The sequence below is a fragment of the Equus quagga genome, chromosome 11 (assembly GCF_021613505.1).
Source record: "Equus quagga isolate Etosha38 chromosome 11, UCLA_HA_Equagga_1.0, whole genome shotgun sequence".
In the NCBI taxonomy this organism is placed as follows: Eukaryota; Metazoa; Chordata; class Mammalia; order Perissodactyla; family Equidae; genus Equus; species Equus quagga.
In genome coordinates, this window is record NC_060277.1 from 75831069 (window position 1) to 75852649 (window position 21581).

Genomic DNA, 21581 nt, shown 5'->3' on the forward strand with positions numbered 1-21581 from the left:
ACCTCAAAAAAATATGAGAGGTGTGTTATAATTTTTTAACAAAAATAAGCCTGTGATCTTTTTATTTTATTTTTTTAAAGATTGGCCCTGAGCTAACATCTGTTCCAAGTCTTCCTCTTGTTTTTTTCTTCTTCTTCTCTCCAAAGGCCCCCTGTACATATATATATATTCTAGTTGCAGGTCCTTCTGGTTGTGCTATGTGGGACGCTGCCTCAGCATGGCTTGATGAGCAGTGCCAGGTCCACGCCCAGGATCCAAACCAGCAAAACTGCAGTCTGCCAAAGTGGAGCGTGCGAACTTAACCACTCGGCCACGGGGCTGGCCCCTCCTGTGATGTTTTTAACATGTTATTTACTAGAAAAAAAAAAATTTAATGTTTTTCTTCAAAAAGCTTATTTTATTGTTAGTATTAGAGCATGAATTTTTTACAGCAACGACCTATTTAGTTGAGCTTTGTTTTAAATTCACTTCTTCCACTTTATTTTGGGTCTGTGTCGAGGCCTGTCAGTTATTCACGCACTTTGCTTCTGTAGTGCGGACCTCCCTTCTGGGAAGCTGGGTGGAGCAGCTAGGAACTATAAGCTTCCTGGACGGACAGTGCTGACAGCTGTGTGCACAGCAACGCGTCGCCACAGCCATTTCTCTAAACGTAAACTGAGCTCTGAGTCAGTGCCACTCCTGTTGGGTTTCCCAGGTTTACCAAGTCTCCCCCATGGAAGAAACTTAAAGGCCTCTATTGTGAAACTACTTAAAATCTCTGAAACGATTTTAGTGTTTTAGGGTACTGCTTATGTATCCCCAGACCTTTATTTGGTATTTTCTTGATTTATTTCCCTTCTTTTTCTTTGCTATTACTGTGTATTTAAGGGGGAAATCAATTTTAAACTGAGCAATTGCTTGGTTTAATTCATGCTCATTTTTCCTCTCATTTTTTAGTTTAATTCTTGATTTAAGCAAAGATTCTTCATTCTAGTAAAGGTGGTAAAAAAAAACAGCTATCTGTAAAACTGTACGTTCTAGCATTTGTTTACAGAGTGTAATATTTAGGAAATTAATGTTCAGAGTGCAATAATTAAAACCAGATTCCTCCTGGAAACCAGGGAACGTAATAATTATCCAGTGTCTAATCATATTTCACCCTTTAAAAATTCTGCGGACATCACTCACGTTTGTTTTTTCTTCCATTCTGTGTCTGTGAAGCTTCTCTGCCTTGCTCTAAATCAGCAGTTTCCATGCAGCTGTTCCCTCATCAAGGTACTCTTTGCTTTCGTCACCTTTGCACGAAGTACTGCTTCCCCTGCGCTCGTCCTGGGCACATGGCATGAGACTTCATTCGCCAATCTCTGTAAGCACAGTCTGGCTTAGCACCTGAGGGTCTTGTAAAGCCACTGCTTTAGGGTCTGGGTGCTTCCTGGCACTGCAGGGCCCAGTGTCCCGTCTCGGTCCAGGAGCTGCTTACCTTCCCCCTGCACACTGAAGGTGCAGTCCCGGCCCTCCACTAACACAGGCAGCTTGACAAGAAACTCCAGGGCGAGGTCAGGGAGAACGCAGGCTGTGTGGTTTGATGAGTTTTTAGCTTAGGAAATATTTGTTTTCTCCAAATGTAAAGCCAACCCCAGTGTTCCTTAGAAATTAAAGCTGGCCGTCCACTCTGTCACCTGTGTTTATGAAAAGGAATGTGGTCCAGCGTCAGCTCTAGGGACTCAAGAAAAAACATGTCCTACACTTACGTCTAATTTATCAAAGATGCTTTTTCTTTTAATCTTCCATAATTATTACACAGCAAGATTAGACCTAATAGAAAAAGAAGTGTTAGCAATTGATGACAGTCTGTTAAAATTTTTTTAAATTCTTAGTTACTGTTTTGTATATCCAACTCAAAATACAAATATTTCTAAATATATATTTAACACGCCTTTACTATAGCATAAGAACAAGCTATAATTACCCTTTCTTTTAAGAAGATTTATTGTATTTTGTGCTTATTCAGGAGTTTTATGGGTTCTGGTGTAAAATTCAAGTTCTATGCTTTTGATCTAAACCTTTCAGTACATCACTTGGTCTTTTTATTTCAGGTATTAGGAGCATCTTAATTTGTGTAATAATTATTTTATCTATGTGCAAAAAGTCTTCACATAGATTATCTTATCTGATTCTTCTAACAACCCTTTGAAATAGGCACATCTACTGTTATCCATAATTGCCAGATTAAGAACCAGAACCAAATAAGAGTTCTGATCCAGCCGAGACTCAAACCTGGCTCTTCTGGCGTGTCTGCCCTCTCGTCTGTGTAATAAGCCTTTCCTGACGGGTTTGCGTTACTCTATGTGCAATAAACGGAGCAGTGCAGAGACAGGGGACCTACCAGCACTGCTGTGCAGGGGGTAGGAGGTTATGTTACTGTTAGTCTTTCGTTTTCGTTGTGTAACTTCACAGATTACCTAACCCATTTTTCCTCAGCCTCTCAAGAGCTAGAAGGGATTCAGTCATGAAAATAGTAGGTTCCAGTCTGGGAAACTGTTTTGGTGTTTAAAAAAATAGGTGAATTTTTTTTTTAAGAAGTGTTTTATTTGTCAGTCTGGATCCCTATCCCTAGCTGTCAGAATAAACAAACCCTGGTGCCTGCCTTCAAGGAACTCACGTGTGAGGAGAGGACAGGGACGTGTGACTTAAGTGACCACAGTGAAATCCAGCACTTATCTTTCCCACTTACTTGATTCACTGAATTTTAGCCAATAACTCTTCTTATTTGGGATTGTATCTTTATCTGGAAACCCCAGGATTCACTGAAGCTTAGAGTTAGTGATACGCTGCTGTGGAGAATTCCCAGCTCCCTCTGCCTGCATGTTTGTGCCCGGCCGCCTGTCGGACCCCAGCGCACCTCGGGGGCTTAAACTGGCGTCAGCGCTGCAGAGGCCTCGTGTCTGTTTCATTCTGGCGGCAGCCTCTGGGTTTCCATCACCTCATGGATGTTTGCTTTTGTGCCCACTGACGGTCAGGAGGGAAAGCCAGCACTTAGGGGCATAAGAAGGGCCTTGATGAGAAGTGCAACACAGGGTCTGCTCGCTGATTAAATCTAGCACACATCAGCGCAGGAGGGCTTCTGGCTCCATTTGAGCAAACTGGCTGATCATCTGAGAGTTTCCCATAGAATGTGGAGACCAAATCCTTCACCAGCTTTTAGAAAGGTTTCTAGATTTAATTTTAGAGGAGAAAAAGAAAGAATGTTGCCAAAATTCTCAAAAGTGAGAATTATGCTTAGGACTTAAATGCTAGAACCAGATACCGTGATCATTTTGTTTCATACTAACTTGGCTTTTTCAAGATGCTATATTTTGACATAAATATACTGCGGTTTTTTTTTGGTTTTTTTTTTTTTGAGGAAGATTAGCCCTGAGCTAACTACTGCCAGTCCTCCGCTTTTTGCTGAGGAAGCCTGACCCTGAGCTAACATCTGTGCCCATCTTCCTCTACCTTCTATGTGGGACGCCTAGCACAGCATGGCTTGCCAAGCCCGCACCCGGGATTGGAACCGGCGAATCCGGGGCCGCTGAGAAGCAGAATGTGCGAACTTAACCCCTGCGCCACCAGGCCGTCCCCTGCCCTTTTAATTGACTTTTTTCTTTAAAATGACCGTCCAAGGTTTTTATGTCAGCTTCTCCTTGATCCTTAAAGTAAAGTATCTTTGCTGTGAAGTTGAACTTAGGGATCACAGTCATACCACATTTACCCGTGTGTGACTTGTAGAGTTGGGTCACTGAGTAGGAAGAAAACACACACAAAAAAACAAGAATTGAAGTGAGATGAAAATTGAATTTGAGAGTAGAAGTCGGGATGTCAACCTGTCTCCTAGCGTTGAAGCTTTGTTATGAGTGATGGGGTGACACTTTAATATTTTTAATTAAAAGGAACGCATGCTCATGAGGAAAAGAAATTAGAAAATTCAGAAAAATAGAAGGAAAAAATCACCCATAATCCCACCACTCTAAAATAATCACTGTTTATTAACGTTTTGGCATCTCTCATTTCAGTTTCTCCTCTTTACATAGCTCGGGTCATTGTATGTGTAAAACTTTACACCTTGGCTTTTACCCTTCCATTTAACAGGAGGTAAATAGGCTTTCAAAGTTTTATTTAGAGGTCTGAAGGTTATTTGCCTAACAAAACAGAAAATAGAATAGTCTTAGTATTTCTTTGAAGAAACTTTTAACCCTAGTGGCTTACTCTATGTGACCACCGTTTATATAATTTTAATTCCTGTGAGTATCACTGAGCAGGCCCTGTCCACACCCTGCAGTGTGGTGACTGCTTTCCCCGCAGAGTGAGCCTCAGTCTAGCAGGGGCAAGGCTGCACCAACGGGCGCACAAGAAGGAGCCCCGGGGCAGCAGACTGCTGGCAGAGCCCCAGGCCCCCCAGTGGCCATGCTGGGTCCCTACTGGTGGCCATCCCCTAGTTGTTACAAACTCTTGTCTTTTTAAAGTCCTGGCTTTGCCTGAGTCTTATTTCCTGTTAAGGAAATGACCCTACATAAGGAACTATTGAACTCGAACTTGTAGGCCACGTACAAATTTAAGGTAATGGAAGTTCAAATACACTGACAAGTTCATGATAATTTCAGATGGAGGGAGCTGAAAAAATTTTATCTTTTCCACTAAAAATATGCTACCACCCTCTACAGATCAGGGGTTGCATGCTTTTTGGCTCTTAATTACAGCCATCACATTTAAACATGGAAGCATTCAGTTTAACCAATATTATTGAGAAAGACATCAACTGGATCTTATAGGAAAATAAAAATGGATAATAAATGATCTTTGCCCCTCTGGGTGCTTTTACTCTAGTAGAGGAAATAGACAAACACACAAGTTGTGATGGTATAGGCCAAAAGTGATAAATATAAACACCACATAAAAGGAGGGAGAAAGTAGTTCTGGCAGGAGACAGAGAATGCATCACGAAGGAAATAGAGATGAGAAAAAATATGGGTTGAATTTGATCCTATAGAGATGGGCAGGGCAATGAAAAGAGCCACACAAACACACCACACGAAAGTTCAAGCACATTCAAGAGATGATGAGCAGCCTTCTTTCAATTTTGTTCTTTTTAAATAGCTCTGGAGAAGATGCAGATAAATATACAGAAGAGAATAAAAATCGTCCAGAATTCTGTTACCCAGAGAAAAGTTCTGTGAACATGGTGTTGTGTTTTCTTCCATTCATCTTTCTACACACATGATTAGAGCAGATTCGAGGTACTGGTTCACTGTGCGTGGCTCCTGGAGAGGGGTCACTGACATTTTTAGCTCTGTACTCACAGCCTGGTCCAGTGCACTTTCTCGTAAACAAACACTGACAAATGCCCCTGTTCCTTTGATAAGTTCAAGACAGCAGACCTCTACTGAGCCTATGTCAAACAGGCCATGTGCCTGTAGATGCCTTATACTCTGAATTCAAGGCTGAATTAGATGTAGGATGTGTGGCTCTTAGAAGGAGGTCATCCCAAATCCGTTTCCTGTTCATGAGCCAACAGATAGGTAGGTGGGTCTATGTACTTTTTTTTTTTTTTTTTTTGCTTGAAGATTTGTCCTGGGCTAACATTTGTGCCCGTCTTCCTCATTTTGCCTGTGGGTTGCCACCACAGCATGGCCACCAATGAGTGGTGTAGGTCCGTGCCTGGGAACCGAACCTGAGCTGCCAAAGCAGAGTGCACCGAACTTAGCCACTAGGCCACGGGGCCGGCCCCTATGTACATTTTCTATTACAAAGTACTTTTTGACTTGAAATGCTTTTTGTCCCAAAATGGGAATTTTTCCATTATCAAATTTAATGTTTTTTTAAAAATTAAAATGGTATAGATAAGAATAAAGTAAAAATCACCTGAAATAATGCCATCCAGAGTTAACATGTTTTGGCAAATGTTTTCCCAGCCTTTTTTTCCCCTCTGTATGTGGGTTAATTTTTTTTCTTACTCCAAAAGTGTGGTCGTCTTTCTTTACCAGTAAATATTAGTCAGTACTTTACATTTTGATAAAAATTGCTAAAATGCTCTCCAGCTATTTGCTCTCCCACCAATAGTTATGCCAAAGGTAAGTATAATCAGTATAATTATTTTGGTAAATTTTATTAAAGTGTAACAGACACAAAAGTACACAGATTGTAAGTTAACGGCCTAATCAACTTTTAAGAAGTAAACACACTTAAAAATCCAGCATCCAGATCAAGAAACAGAACATTCCCAGCACCCAAAGAGTCACCCTCATGCCCCTTGCAGTCACTGCTCCCCAGGGTGACGACTGTTCTGTTACCTGTCCAACTTGTAATCTTGACTAATCTGATGGGTAAAAAAATACCTTGTTTTTGAGGGCTGGCCCTGTGGCATAATGGTTAAGTTCACGTCCTCCACTTTGGTGGCCCAGATTTGTGTGTTCAGATCCCAGGTGCAGATCTACACCACTCATCAGCCATGCTGTGGTGATGACCCACATACAAAATAGAGGAAGACTGGCACAGATGTTAGCTCAGGGCTAATCTTCCTCAGCAAAAAAAAAAAAAAAAAAAAATATATATATATATATATATATCTTATTTTTGCTTCTGGTTACTATTATGAAGTTACTGCCTAGATTATTTATAAAATTCATTGTACAGCCCAGTTTTTTTGGGGGGGGGGGGGCGGAGTTGATCTTCTCCAGGAGAGAAATAAATGGTGTCTGTCTAAGGTGGAGAAGATGAAATGACTTGCCATAGTTGAAAAAGGAGGTCAAAGCAAAGATTCTACAATATGACCTTTGTGATACATTATTTTCTCAGTAAATATTTGAGTTCCTTTGGGAAAGACACTATGATTAAAAAAATTAAAAGCATCTGCCTTTCTTTGAAATGATGAATTTCAGTACCTTCTGCAACTAGAGAGTATGTATATTCTGTGTATAAACACCCGTAAAGATACATGGCTAGAAGCTGACCTCTACTGGAAGCTTCTGGTATGATTTGGAGGAAGGAGTTCTTATCTCCCTGGTGGCCACTAGCCTTTCACTCAGCTCAAGCCTGCCTGCCTCTAGCTTTTCTGTGCAACTTCTCGGGCTTTTTTTTTTTTCTTACGCTGTTTTTCTGCTGTGATAGCAAATTTTGCTTAATAAAATGGGAGTTTTCTGTGTGACGAGGTCTTTGTAAACATTCTTGCAGTTGGACCATTAAAAAGAAATATGCGAAACCACTTGGCCAGGTTGTATCTCATATGCAAATCAGATTCAACCCTGGACCTTAACACCTGAGGAGAGAGAGTGACTGGCTGCTCTGTTTCCCTCCAGGAATCGACAAGGAGAACGTTGAACTCTCCCCAACCATTGGGCACTGTAACAGTGGACGAACTCGCCATGGATCCGCAAGCCAAGTGCAGAAGCAAAGAAGCGCTGGCAGTTTCAAACGTAATAGCATTAAGAAGATCGTGTGAAGCTTTCTTTCTTTCCTTTTTCAAACAGACTTAACTTACACGGGCTCTTCACTAGTGACCCCTTCACCACCACGCTGTGATGCTGCCTTCATGGTTTATAACGAGCCCATCCAGTCTGCCATGTTGCCAGATGATCAACTCTCGGAAGCATTGCCTAAATTTAATGCTGCTTTTTCTTTAACTTTTTTTTCTTCTACTTTTGGCGTGTCTGGTTTAAGCAAGTGTTCAGAACAACTGCAAAGAAAGTGGGAGGTCAGGACACTTGAACTGAGAACATCCCGATTGTGAGAGAGGATGGATTCCTGAATACTGCTACCACTGGCCAGCTAGGACAGCCATTTGCACAGAGCTCTGCCTTCTCTCTGTTCCCCTCCTTCATGATACAGAGTCAAGTGTTAGTCTTATTTACACACTTTCCAAGATAGAAGTTTGTGGGAGAACTAATATTATAACCCCAGTATGTTTAATCTGACTTTGAGCTGTGGACTTTTTTTTACCTTACAAAACTGAAGGAACCATGAAGGTCAGGCCCCGGTGACTTCTCACCATAAAGCCACGGGCGAGGTACTTTGGGGGTGGCGGGATTTAGTATTTTGTAGACGGTTCTTGAGAAATACTAACACTTGAGTATTAGCAATAATTACAGAAAGTAAGTGTAACCACATATATCTTAACATTACCGAATTAAAGCGCTGAGTTCTGAAGCCTTATCCAAACTCAGTCAGCCAAACCAGTTTATTTTTCTCCAGTTGATTATCTTTTAATCTTTAAATATGCTAAAAGTTGTTGTTTTTTGTTTTTGTAAGCCAAAACTATACTAAGTATAGTAAGTATACGTTTTTCCCCTCCTCTTCTACTTTCCTACGTGATTCTGAGCAGGGTAATCAGTGAACAAAGTGTTGACCATTGTTCCTAGAAGGTAATGTTCATAGATGTCTGCATTAGCTGCACAGCAGAATGGAATGGTACGGGACGTTTAGAGTAACTGATGCTTTTATTTTGTTTAATAATTTTCCAAGAAGCATAAGAGTATGGTGTATATTATCAGCAGTTTCTTTGATCAGATGTATTTTAAATGTCTTGTAATCTTCCCTCTCCCCTCCAAAAAATCAGGACTCTCTTTAGCAAACATTTGGATTCTATATGATAGAATTGCATTAAATCACTGTGAAAGGACTGGTGAGCCTGCATTAGCGTGACGATAGGAGGCCTTAAGGGTGCTGCTGCACCGCCCGGCTAGAGTCTCGTGCTGCTGGGGTTGCCATAGGAATGAGATCCAGCTTCTTTGTGGTACCTGCGTGTGCAAAATAAGTTGACTTCAGTGAGCATATTAGAATTTGGATGTTCCAATTTAGAACTAAACCATATTTATTACAAAAATATATTACCCCCCTACTCCCAGATTCCCTTTATATGTTAAGATGCAGTGGCTTTGGGAGGGAGGAAGAGACCTGGGGGGGGGGTGGGTTCCTGTAGTGCTGTTTCCTGGGTGCATTTCAGTAAATTAAATTCCACAGCTAAGCCAATAAATAATGGTACATTTAAGTGGTCTGATTTTAATAATATAACACATTTCACATTTATCCACATAGTAACAATGTAATATGTTAATGTAAATAAAATTGCTTTTGATATTCAGAAATAAGAATTTAATTTTTTTAATTTGTTTACAGTCCTGGGAAAAGTAAGAACTATTTGCCAAAATAAAAGGGGAAAAAACCTTAGTATTAATAGTTATTTTGACATGGAATTGTTGGAAAATATTGAAGACAGGTGCAATTAATTAAACCTTCGTTTTTAACTATTGGAGAGGCTGCATTAGACTAGAATGTTTATAAGAACAGAGCAACTAAGACTATAAAGAAGCTAAGACTAGAGCTGAGTTTAGAAACAGATCATTAACAACACAGTGCCAAGGATGCCAAGCTGCCGTTAAGGTCTTGGCAGCCCCGTGCCTCTGGGATAGTTGTCACAACTGCTTGGCTCCTGGAGTAAAAGGCAGATGTGAGCCTTTAATCCTGTTGGTTCCATGTCTTTCCTCTTGGTTGGCTGGTCTGGTGCATATGACGGTGGGTGTTGTTATGCTATTTCGCTTCTCCCATCAAAATAGACAAGCTCCCGAAGGTTTCCTGTTAGAAATATTGATCTTTCCCTAAACAGGTTTTCCAAGGTGTAGTATTTCTCAAGTGTATTCATCGTTTCCCTCGACTGCAGTGAGTGGAATGAATTCCCTTGAAGTACCTCATGAAATGGTCAGCGTTGCACAAATCAAAATTGAGCCTCCTTGAACTGAAAAAGTACTTCTGACAGTACATCCTGGGAATTTGAAAACTTACTAAGGTTTAAAATTTACTTTGTTTAAAGAACTTCCAACTTTTGAGGAAAATCTAGCTTTCCAAGTAACTGAAATGAACATGAGATTAAGTTCTCACCAATATGCCTCCCCTGAGAAATGAAACACTTTTTAGGCCTCATACCTGTAATCTGCACAAGAAATCCTGAAATTCAGAGCAAGTTGCCCATTTTGTGTAATCTCAGTTCTATAAAGAACATTACAAGGAATTTGTCTTGGGTTTAGGGATGTTTCCCCTGACTTTTTAAAGAGGAAAACATTAACTCATCACGTTTTTGTCGTGTGTCATCTGCCTGTGTTATCTCTGCTCCAGTCCCAGGGGGTGCCCTTGTTGCCAACATTGAGACGCGGTTCACTCTCTTTGGGGAAAGTGGCAAGTGCTCTGTCCTCCATCTGCGCAGCCCCGTTCGTTCCTGGATGCCGGCTCTGCAGCGCCCGGCCCGGTGCTGAGGACGCGGCCGGACGCCGGCTTCCACCCCCGGAACAGATATGCTGGGGAGGCAGAATGTAAGCCGGCAACCCTCCCTGCTTAGTGGGTCTTAGGGCTTTCTGTTTGTTTTTACATCCCCCGCCCCCAATAACGAGGCATGTCTTTTTCAATGTTATGCGATGGACTTATACAAAAATTCACTCCTAGTGTCAGCCACACAATTTTTTTTAATGCAGTATATTCACGTGTAAATAGTTTGTGTAAAATTTGACAGAAAAGTATATTTACTACACTGTAAATACATGTGATGATATATTGTATTATTTTGCTTTTTTGTAAAGCAGTTAGTTGCTGTACATGGATAACAAGCAAAAATTTGATTATTCTCGTGTTAGTGTTGTTAACTCCTTCCCGCGGCTGCGTGACATCATTTAAAGAAAATGCTGTGTATTGTAAACTTTCATTGTATATGCTAACTCCCTCTCCTCCCACCTGGGGCCGGATCTTTGGCACATCCCCGTCTCCAACCTTGTTAATATCGTAAGCAGTTGTACGCCAGCAGGAGAAATACTGCCCAAAAGACAAAATCGATCATTGTAGGGGAAAATTGTAGAACTCCGTTTCAGATCATTGTTGTTCCCCGCCCCAGTTTCCTCCCTGTGTATGTACATCCCCCCCCCTTTTTTAAGTAAAATGTAAATTCAACTGCTCTAAGCTGTGGGGAGTTGTTTAATTTCTTCACATGCATCAGCTCTGTTTCTCACTTCCCCCACTCCTCCCTGACCTTTGGACATATTACAGCCATTTTCTTTCTTTTAAGGATGCCTTGGGTTCTCCTCCACCGCCTCCCCATGGGAAAGACCTTACTATTTCCAGAACTTCTCTAAACTAAAAGTAAAATAATTTTGGTAAAATGTGGGGGGGAGGGAAAGGTTTTTCTGGAGCCTCTGAGGGTCCCCGGCTGGGTCTGAAAACTAAACCCAGAAAGACACATGAATAGGAGGAAAGCATACACCATTGTTTAACATAAGTTTTACGCGGCGTGAGAGCCTTTGTAAAGAAACGAAGGCAAAGAACCAGTTAGGTGTGCGTGTTCTTATGCCGCCTCTGCTGGAGAGGGGGCGGCGTGTGGAGCTGTGCCAGGCTGGAGGGCGAGGGGAGCGTCGTCAGCGGGAGACACGGAGCACGGCCCGCTCGGCCCACTCGTTTCCATCCTCAGAGCCCCTCTGGCTCGTCTTCGGAGATGAGGAGGCTGCTCTCCTCTGGGCGGAGGGAGGGCGCCTCTCCCAGGTGGGGTTTACGCCCCGTTTCAGGGGAGAAGGGCAGGAGGGAGGTCAGAGGGACCCTCCTGCCTCTGCCGTCTCAGACCCCTTCCGCTTAGACAGTCAGGATGCCCGGGTGCCGGCTCTGGGGCTGTGTGTCCTGAGCTCCTTCAGACGTGTTTTAGGGCCCGCCAAGCCACGAGGTGACCATTCTCTGAGGTAGGCTGACTTGACTTCTTTTCAAACAACCAGTCAAAAATGCCAGGACACTCAGAGGTCAAGTGGTCAGAGGGCCTGTGTTAGGACCCCAAGGTCCTCCCCAGCTTCTCCCTCTCCCTCCACAGGATCTTCCGTGACGCCGCATGTGTAAACACTGTAAAACGCTTCCCTGGCCCAGCGGCTGCGAGTTTTACTATCTGTTTACCCCATTACTAGGCTATTCCCAGATGGGGAAGGCTCCAGCCCAGACCCCGCGGGCAGGACAGAGCTGATCCTGAGGAGGGTAACAGTGTCTGGCATGAAACAGAGGACTCAAAAGACCATAAAACAGATGTCTGTGGGTCTGAGGCCCTGCTGGTCTGTTTGTGGGAAGACTGAGAAAACAGGCTAATGCTCTGGGCCCAGCCCAAACCTCCATGGAAAAGGCAGGCTCTCCATGGATGGGGTCCTGGCAGAGAGAGAGAGAGAGAGAGAGAGCACATGTGGGTGTGTGTGTGTGTGTGTGCAGTAAATTCCAAAACGTATTCTGTCAACTTACGCATTGAGAAAAAAACAAAAAAAAAATTTGAATAACGATCTTTTTATAATGGAAAGGCCTTCTCAACCCCAAAGAGTTGGGGGGAGGGAATCACAGGGTCAAGTACAGTGCTTTAAGAGGAATTCATTTTGCTTTATAGAAAGTCACTGTATTGGGGCCGGCCTGGTGGCGCAGCGGTTAAGTGCACACGTTCTGCTTTGGCGGCCCGGGGTTCACCGGTTCAGATCCTGGGCACAGACATGGCACCACTTGCCAAGCCACGCTGTGGCAGGCATCCCACATATAAAGTAGAGGAAGATGGGCACGGATGTTAGCTCAGGGCCAGTCTTCCTCAGCAAAAAGAGGAGGATTGCCAGCAGATGTTAGCTCAGAGCTAATCTTCCTCAAAAAAAAAAAACAAGAAGAAAGTCACTGTATTGTCCTTATTTTCTTCCCTTTGCGGCTCATTCCATCCACATGGCACTGCCTAGCATGTGAGGGACCGGGCAGAAAGGAAAGCTGAGTAAACGGAGAGACAGACCACAGTCCTCGAGGGGAAGACAGTATTGCAGAGGGCCAGTTCCTCCCAGATGAAGTCGTGCTGTAACACAGTCCAGCAGGAGCCCTACAAGAAGAGAGCGTATCCAAACAATGATTCCAGGGCTCACCTTCCAGAATAAACGAAAGCACGGCTAAGAACGAAAAGAGCATAGTTGGAAATCTTCCTTACTAGATAATAAAACACAAATTCTTAAAGATGTAAAACTGTGGTAAAGGTAATTAGACTAGATAAATAGAATGGAACTGCAAGAAGGTCCAGATCATGCTATTGTTTAAACAAAGAAAAAGCACCAGTAACCCCCAGATTTCATTGGCTTCAAAGCCACAAAGCTGCTTTCTCACCCCTGGTGCACATCCATCGCTGGTCAGCAGGGGCCTCTGCTCACCTGGTTTCTGGCATCCCAGAGTGACTGGTCTGCCACCACAGCAGGCGCCTGGTCCTTGGAGGAGCGGGAGAGCTCCGGCTGCGCTGCCAGGTCACCCCGTGGGATGATGGCGATGTTCCGTGTCTGCACTGTCCAATACGGTGGCCACGACCACACGGGGCTGCTGAACACTTAAAATGTGGCTACTGAGACTGAGGAACTGACTGTTTAACTTAATGTAATTTAAATGTAAATAGTTATAGGTGGCTACCAGACTGGAGAGCCCAGCTTCTGGAGGGTCTGGCGTTAGCAATGAAGGCCCAAGGCCAGGTGTGCAGTCACTTCTGCCCACAGTCACTGCCGGAGCTTGTCACACGGCTCCACAGAATCCTGAGAGTCAGAAAGACCTATTCTCCTCAGTCCGTAAGGAGGAGAGCTGGAAATGTTGGCCAAGAACGTGGATGACTCTCACAACAGGGAAGGACTAGAAGCAGTGGAAGAAACCCTAAAGATTACACTTTGACTACCTCACAGATTAAAATGTCCCCAGGTCCAAAAGAGTCACACCCAAAATTTAAAGGCCAACAAACAGCGAAATTGCTCTTATTATAAAGAGTTCCTAAAAATCAATTTTCATAAAAGACTCAAGTAGGGGGGAAAAAGGGCAAAGGACATGAATGACTAATCCACAGAAAGGAAACTTTGTCCCAACTGCTAATTACTGTACAATGGAAAAGTTCATCGCACTCATTAGGAAACCAAAAAAATGCAACTGAAAACAGTGAAAGACCATTTTCATCTGGCAAATTAGCAAAGGTGCATTCAACTAATACTTGGTGTTGGTCAAGAGTGTAACGCGATGGACTCGCTCCTGCACTTGACCTCATCTTTCTGTATCACTAGCCTTAAAAATATCTACACCAGAAAAAGTAAACAAATGGGACCAGATCAGACTAAAAAGCTTCTGCAAGGGAAAGAAACCATGAACAAAACGAAAAGACAACCCACCAACTGGGAGAAAATATTTGCAAATCATATCTCCAACAAGGTTAATTTCCAAAATATATAAAGAACTCATACAACTCTCAACAACAAAAAGACAAACAACCTGATCAAAAAATGGGCAGATGATGTAAACATTTTTCCAGAGAAGATATACAGATAGCCAACATGAAAAGATGTTCAACATTGCTAATTATTAGGGAACTGCAAATCAAAACTACAGTGAGATATCAGCTCACACCCATCAGAATGGCTATAATTAACAAGAGAAATAATAAGTTTTAGAGAGGATGTGGAGAAAAGGGAACCCGCATACACTGCTGGTGGGGATACTGGTGCAGCCACTATGGAAAACAGTACGGAGATTTCTCAAAAAATTAAAAATAAAAATTCCATACGCTCCAGCTATCCCACTACTGGGTATTTAGCCAAAGAAAATGAAAGCAATAATACAAAGAGATCTATGCACCCCTATGTTCACTACGGCATTATTCACAAGAGCCAAGACGTGGAAGCAACCCAAGTGCCCCTCAACGGATGAATGGATAAAGAAGATGTGGTGTGTATATATACAATGGAATACTACTCAGCCATAAAAAAGACAAAATCGTCCCATTTGCAACAACATGGATGGACTTTGAGGGTATTATGTTAAGTGAAATAAGCCGGACAGAGAAAGACAATCACCATACGATTTCACCCATATGTGACAGATAAACAAACGTGGACAAAGAGAACAGTTCAGGGGTTACCAGGGGAAGGCGGTGGGGAGGAGGGCCAAAGGGGCACAAGTGTATGATGACGGATAAAAGCTAGACTACTGGTGGAGAGCACGATGCAGTCTATACAGAAGCTGATGTATGATAATGTACACCTGAAATTATACAGTGTTATAAACCAGTATGACCTCAATAACATATTTTTTTTAAAAGTCCACACCATTTGCCCCAGAAATACTGTGGTGTAGGAATCTAGCCTAGAGAAATAAGTGATCAGAGAGCTAAGACTTTTGTCAAAGTATTCTTTATAATATCAAAACGTGGAGATAGCCAAAATGTTGGTCAAATGGTCTACAGTCACCCAGCACTTTCTGGAAGCTGACAGGGCTTCCTTATGCAGCCTTTAAAAATGGGTGTAAAGAATACTATTTAGGGGCCAGCCCCATGCGCACATGCCGCTTCTCAGCGGCCCGGGGGTCGCCAGTTCAGATCCCGGGTGCGGACATGGCACCGCTTGGCAGGCCATGCTGTGGCAGGCGTCCCACATATAAAGCAGAGGAAGATGGGCACAGATGTTAGCTCAGGGCCAGTCTTCCTCAGCAAAAAGAGGAGGATTGGCAGTAGTTAGCTCAGGGCTAATCCTCCTCAAAAAAAATAAATAAGTAAAATTTTTTTTTAAATAATAAAATGAATAATATTTAAATTTGAGGGGAAACTTCCAATACAATCAAGAGTTTAAAAACTGAGTATGAGGTCTGATCCCCAATTCTGTAAGAAATGCATACATTTATATAATTCATACATAGGAAAAAGATAGAGGAAATGCATCCAATGTTAATAACTACATACTGTTAATTTGTGTTTCCTTTTTACGTTTGTCTATATTTTCTTAGCTTTTTACAATGAGCATTATTACTTTAAAAACAAATTTAAGTTGTTTTTAAGAGGTAAGGATATTGCTGACTTTTAGTTGTACTAAGAAAAGTAGTCATAAGAGTGGAATTTATTTGGGTATTAAATTAACAACTTCCATCTCTTGGACATTTTTCCCTTTGTCTCTTTTTTCTTTTATCAAAAGGTGGCTTTTTGCCTAATTTAGGTCCCGGGAACCTGGGTTTGTTTTCCTTCCTCGGGAGAATATTTGCACACCTGGTTCAGAGTCGTTCAGGTGACGATCCAGCCCAGAGAGCGCGCTGGCCACTACAGACCCTTCGGGAGCCTGTGTGACGTCTGCTCATGGCTCACACTCTATCAAGGTTGATGGCGGGGGGGCGGATGGGGGGGGGGGTGGGGGGGGGGTGCTGAGGAATGGTGCTCGCCCTCAGGCAGCTCTCAGACTCTTAACGGGTGTGTACATTTACGTGGCTGTGTACACTACATTGCCAAGGTTGGGCACACATAACCGCCGTTGGAGTTTCCAGACGCCTGCTCCCTGTGCCCCTTCTCCTCTGGCTCTGACAGCACTTCCTTCGCCTGCCTCTTCACCCTCGGTTCTTTCCTCTTCGCCAGCGTTCCTGAATTTTCTCATCCACTAACATCACATGAGGCCATTCTAGTTCATCACTGCCACCCCCACCACCATCCTCACCTCCAGACCTGGGGAGCCCACCATCTAATGACACTCCTTCACCTCTCCATAGGCTTTCCCAGGGCCTTTCCTCCTGGGCCCCTGCCTTGGCCAGTGGCACCACCATCCCCAACAATGCATCTGAGCTAGAAACCTGGGAATTATCCTTAGTTCCTCCCCGCTCACCACCCACCCCCACTGCCACACTGGATGGTCGTCACATTGTACTGAAATTCTCTCAGCCATCCCCATCACCGTTCTGACAGTTCAGGTCTCCTAGCATGACCACTATCCACGTGTACCACACTCCAATCCAGCATCTGTTCCCACCCACACAGATGAAGTTCAAGGTCCTCAACAGGATACAGGAGGCCATCATTTGACCCCCTACCTGCCTTTTCAACCCCATCTCATGCTCCAACCCAGCCTCACTCCAGCCGCTTAGAGCTCCTCGTCTGGGAAGGGCAAGCCACTAGGCTGAGTGTTCCACGTGTAACCCAGACATCGCCTGTCCCCTCGTTCCTCAGCTCTTGTTCTCAGCCCGAGCCCACCCTGACAAGCGCCCTGGCCCCTCCTTCCCTCTGAAGAATCCGTTTGCAGAAAACTTCGCAGAAGGCTTTTTAGGGAGGTACAGAGAGGGCTTTGCACCCCAACAGCCAGCACTTTATAAGTCCTCCTAGAGGCCTGGCACCTTCAGGACCCGTCCCTGCTTGGGGGGAGAGGAGGATTTGCTCTTTTTTGGCCTCCGCTTTGTTCGCTGACGTCCCCGCAGAACCTAGAACAAGGTTCGCTTGGCAGAGAGCAAGCGCGCAGTCAATATTCCTCTAGCGTGAGTCTAGGAACGAAGGCTGCTTCTAAGCAGAGAACTGAAGTTGTAGAACCGCCCTCGAACAGCAGGGGGCGCGCGAGCGCCGGCCCGTCCCGGGGAGGCCGCTTGGTGGAGCCACGGGGCCCCGTCTCCGCCGCGCGCCCTGCTCGCGCCCCCGCTGAAAGCCTCAGTCCGCCCCCGAGGGACCACCCCGCGCATCCCGTGCAGAGTTGGTGCGGTTCCCCGCAGGAAGACCCGACGCTCTCTTGGCCTCTGTGCTCCTAAATCTCCGCGATCCCGGTTTGTCCCGCCCAGCCCCCCCCCTCCTCGCCCCCCTCTCCCCATGTGTACTCAGCAGAGGTGGGATGCCCTGGATTTACGTTTTCTTTTGTTTTTAAGCTGGTCAGGTGGATGCGGCAGAATTGGCAAACTGAGGCTTTAGCCTAATGCCTGAGATGCTGCACCAGTCACTTCAGGACCTCCAGCCACACCTGTGCAGAAGGGAGCATGGATGGGGGTCGGGACTCCTGTCTCTGCCACCAAAACCTTTGTCATCTTGGGCACTCACTTTCTCTCTGGGCACTCTGGGACTCTTCAAGAAATGAGTTGGGATGGGACAAGGCGGTGGGAGGGAAGGTGTCTCCCATCCCAACAGTCTCTGGCTTGCTGAGCCCCAGGTCTTCTGGGGAACCAGGTCCTCCCCTCCGGTATCAGTCAGGGTGGCCCAGTTACCCTTCAGTCAGGAACAGCCCTCAGCCACCCCCACCCCCAACTCATCTTCATTCCATGACCCAGGCTGACAAGCGGCATCCATCTGGTACATTGCTGGTCCCATGGCAGGCGACAAGAAGACATGGAGAACCACACATTGGCTCGTAAATCTTCTGTCCAGAAGTGGCACTTCCCCACATTTCACAGAGCAGAGCAAGTCCCATGGCCACTTCCGAGTTCCACAGGGCAGAATATATGAGGCCCTGGAGGGAGGGGTCCCAGGGAGGGAAACGGCGATAACTGGCAGCTCAGTAAGACCACCCGCCATTTACCCACTTCCTGAGTCTTGCTAAGATCCCAGGCACCTGTGGCATGGGTCTCAACTCCACGACAATGATTAACTACAGAGCTGACCGATAAAAAGGACTGTGTGTACCAAACGTTAGTCTGTGCCGATGCCGACATGTGTGTGAGAATGAGAGTCATGGACGACGATGAGCCAGGCCCTGTGGGAAGTTTAAGATACACGACCTCATCTTGTCTTTACAGCTCTCTGAGGTGGATATGGTGACCCCCGTTTTATGCATGAGAACCTTGAGACTCAAAAGCTTCAGTCACTCGGTCAAGGTCACATGGTTTCTAAGTGGCAGAGCCAGGAAGTGGCCCTCATACCCTCTGATGCGGAAACCTGTGCTCTCAGCATTCCCCTCGTAATGCCTCCCACAAGAAGCAGCAGAGCCCGGACGGGCCCTGGGGTCAGTGGTACAGGGGCAACGCCAGCCCGCTGGGGGCCCGAGGACGCGGGCGCGGCCTCCGCTCACTCTGACGGGGCCGTGGTTCCTGGTCCGGCAGGACCGAGGAGCCTGTGTGTTCTGAGACGTGTAGATGGACAGAGGCCCTGGGACTCACTGGCCCTCAGTCAGACTCCTGGTCACACTTCCCTGGGGGCAGTCTCACTCTGAAGACAGAGACCCTGATGCTGTCAGGAGATGGAACCAGAGAAGGGAACCAGGCTCTACAAAGAGAGGGCACTGGAGCCAGAGAGCCCGGACTCAAGTCCTGGCTCCTACATGGACTACCTGGGTGACTTGGGGCAAATTACAGAACCCCTCTGTGCCTCACTGCCCTCACCTGAAAACAGAGTTAATAACACCATCCCCTTGTGGGGCTGCCGGAGACCTCACAGGTGGTTCATGGAAAGCCCTGGGCACAGGGCCTGGCCTGGCAGGCCTCAGGGAGGGGGAGCCTGTGTGGTTACAGAGACAGAGGAAGGAGAAAGCGGAGACGAAGCTGCCAAGGGCCCAAGGTCCTCCCTTCACCTGGATCACCAGGAAGATGGGCCCCAAATGATAACATCTGTCTATCTGTATAAAAAAGGTCCGTGTGTGTGTACATGTGTGCCCCAGTGAACGTGCACAGAGTCACGCTGTGGGACAGAGCCCTCTCATGTCACCTCTCCCTTCTTGGGCTTGGAATGATCCCTTCAGCCCCGAGGTCCCAAGGAGCCGAGCCGCAGAGGGTCTGGTGTCCTGGCCAGGGCAGGGGTAGCGAGAGGGGAGGGCATCACTGAGCATCAGGGAAACACTAGGAGAGTCCACATGGAGTGAGAGCAGAGCGGAGAGGGCACCTCACTCAGGGAAGGCTGCTTGGAGGAGGTGGCATTTGAAGGATGGCTATGGGGGTGGGAGGAGGGAAGACATTCCAGACAGAAGGAACGGCGTGTGCAAGGCAAGCTGGGCATCTCACGTTAAGTCACTGTCTAGGAGTCGAGGCCAGTGCCCCACAATGCCTGGGATATAGTAACTGCTCAGTAAACTGTGACAACAGTGTGGTAGATGGCGTTACTGTTTGGCGGTGTCTTACAGAACAGAGGGCGTGGCTGGGACCACACTGGAAAGGCCCTGCCCGCTGGCTGCCCAGGCGGAGGACTTGGGAGACTGTCTTTTCGTCAGAGTGGGGCAGCAGAGAAGGCTGGAAGCACGGGACGGTGCTGAGCCAGCGGACTTCTGGTAGCTGAGACCCACGGCCCGGAGATGCCATCCCAACCCCCTGAGGACCTGGGAGGGAGATACGGGTGTCCCGGCCTGAAGCCACTTTTAGGAGCCACATCTGAGGCAGAGTAAGTGAGGTTTTGGCATTCATCTTAGGATCCTAAAAGCCATGTTAGCAGTCAGTTGTTCCTGCTCCTTCTGAGCGTCAGAGAAGGTTTAGGGTGGACGCCCACGGTAAGTGAAACCTCGGACTCCCGGGCGCCGCTCCCGACAAGGAAGGACAAGGTCTCGAGCCATCCCGCCAGGGCCCTCGGCTCTTGGCTGCGCTGGCTGCGTCTGCTGACTGAGCGTGTTATAGGACAGCGAAGAAGACAGACGAGTTCACACCACCTTCCTCTTCTCCAGCCTGATAATTATTCACGGTTAAAAAAACCCCAGCAGGTCGCGAGCAGGAGGAAACTGTGAAGCCTGCCCCACTTCCAGACACCGTGACTTGGAGGTCAAGGCCCATAGATGGGAGTCAGAAACACTTCCCCCTTCAGACCGGTTCTAACCCTCTCCACACGGACACCTATAATCACCACCATGGGCTGGGGCCGCCCAGGTGCTTGGTGAGGCCTGTGGCATTCATTTTCTCATTAAAAACCTGCAGGACCTCTGCAAGCTGGGAACTACTATCCCCACTTTACAGACAGGGAGACTGAGGCTAGAGACGTTAACCTGTCCAGAGTCGTAGGGCCAAAGGAGCAGCAGCCCCTGGTGGCCGGCTCAGCTGTTTTGGATTCCACGCTCCCTCCGGAGGCTCTGGGAGAGACTGTTTTCCTCGCCTCTCCCAGCTCCTGGGGGCTGCCAGCATTCCTTGGGTTATGGCCGCATCTCTCTGAACTCTGCCCCGTGGCCCCATGGCCTCCTCTTTGGTTTCTGTCAAGTCTGCCTCTGCCTCCCTCTTATGAGGGTACCTGTGACTGCACTCAGAGCCCACCTGGGTAGCCCAGGATGATCTCCTCATCTCTGGATCCTTAACTTAATCACGTCTGCAAAGACTCTTTCCAATAAGGTAGACTTACAGGTCCCAGGGCTCAGGACGTGGGGACCTTTTGGGGGTCATGTTTCAGCCTTCCACCCCATATCTGCCCATTCCTTCCTTCATTTATTCCTTCACAGACCTTAATTGTGTGTCCTGAGCATAGTGCTGGGAGGTAGAAAACCAAAAGAGAAATGACACAGTCCCTGCCTTAGGGACCTCGCGGTCACTATGTGACCTTTCATACCCACTTCCCAGATGCTCTCGATAAATAACAGGAGTGAGAGATGTCAGGACCGTCACAACAACAGCCAGCACTTCCTCCTGTGGCACTGTGCTGACGTTGACATATAGCAACTCACCTGACCCTCCCAAAAGCCTCATCCCCATCTGCTGGGTGGCTCAACAGTCTGTACTTGTCACCTCTCTGCCCCAACTGCTACAGGAGCACCAGGGAGAGGCAATAAGGTGGGGAGGGTGAGGTCAGGGAAGGCTTCTGCAGGAGGTGCCACCTGCACCCAATCTGGAAGGACGGGAGTCGGCTGGAGGAAGTGGATTAGGGGAGGGGCGGGAGTGAGCAGGTGCCCCAGGCAGCGGGA

The 21581-nt window shown here is 46.3% G+C and overlaps 1 protein-coding gene across 4 annotated transcripts in view; it reads left to right on the plus strand.

The window, feature by feature from the left end:
- Positions 1–10936, plus strand: part of NF1 (neurofibromin 1) — a 240837-nt gene extending 229901 nt beyond the window's left edge. For 2 of the 4 annotated variants that reach the window (XM_046677878.1, XM_046677881.1), the window contains 2 exons: positions 1201–1254; positions 7311–10936. In XM_046677878.1, the coding sequence (XP_046533834.1) occupies positions 1201–1254; positions 7311–7453 (197 nt within the window). In that variant the 3' untranslated portion in view covers positions 7454–10936. The remainder of the gene's footprint in view (positions 1–1200; positions 1255–7310) is intronic. The other 2 variants (XM_046677879.1, XM_046677880.1) reach the window with 1 other exon arrangement.
- Positions 10937–21581: the final 10645 nt, after the last annotated feature.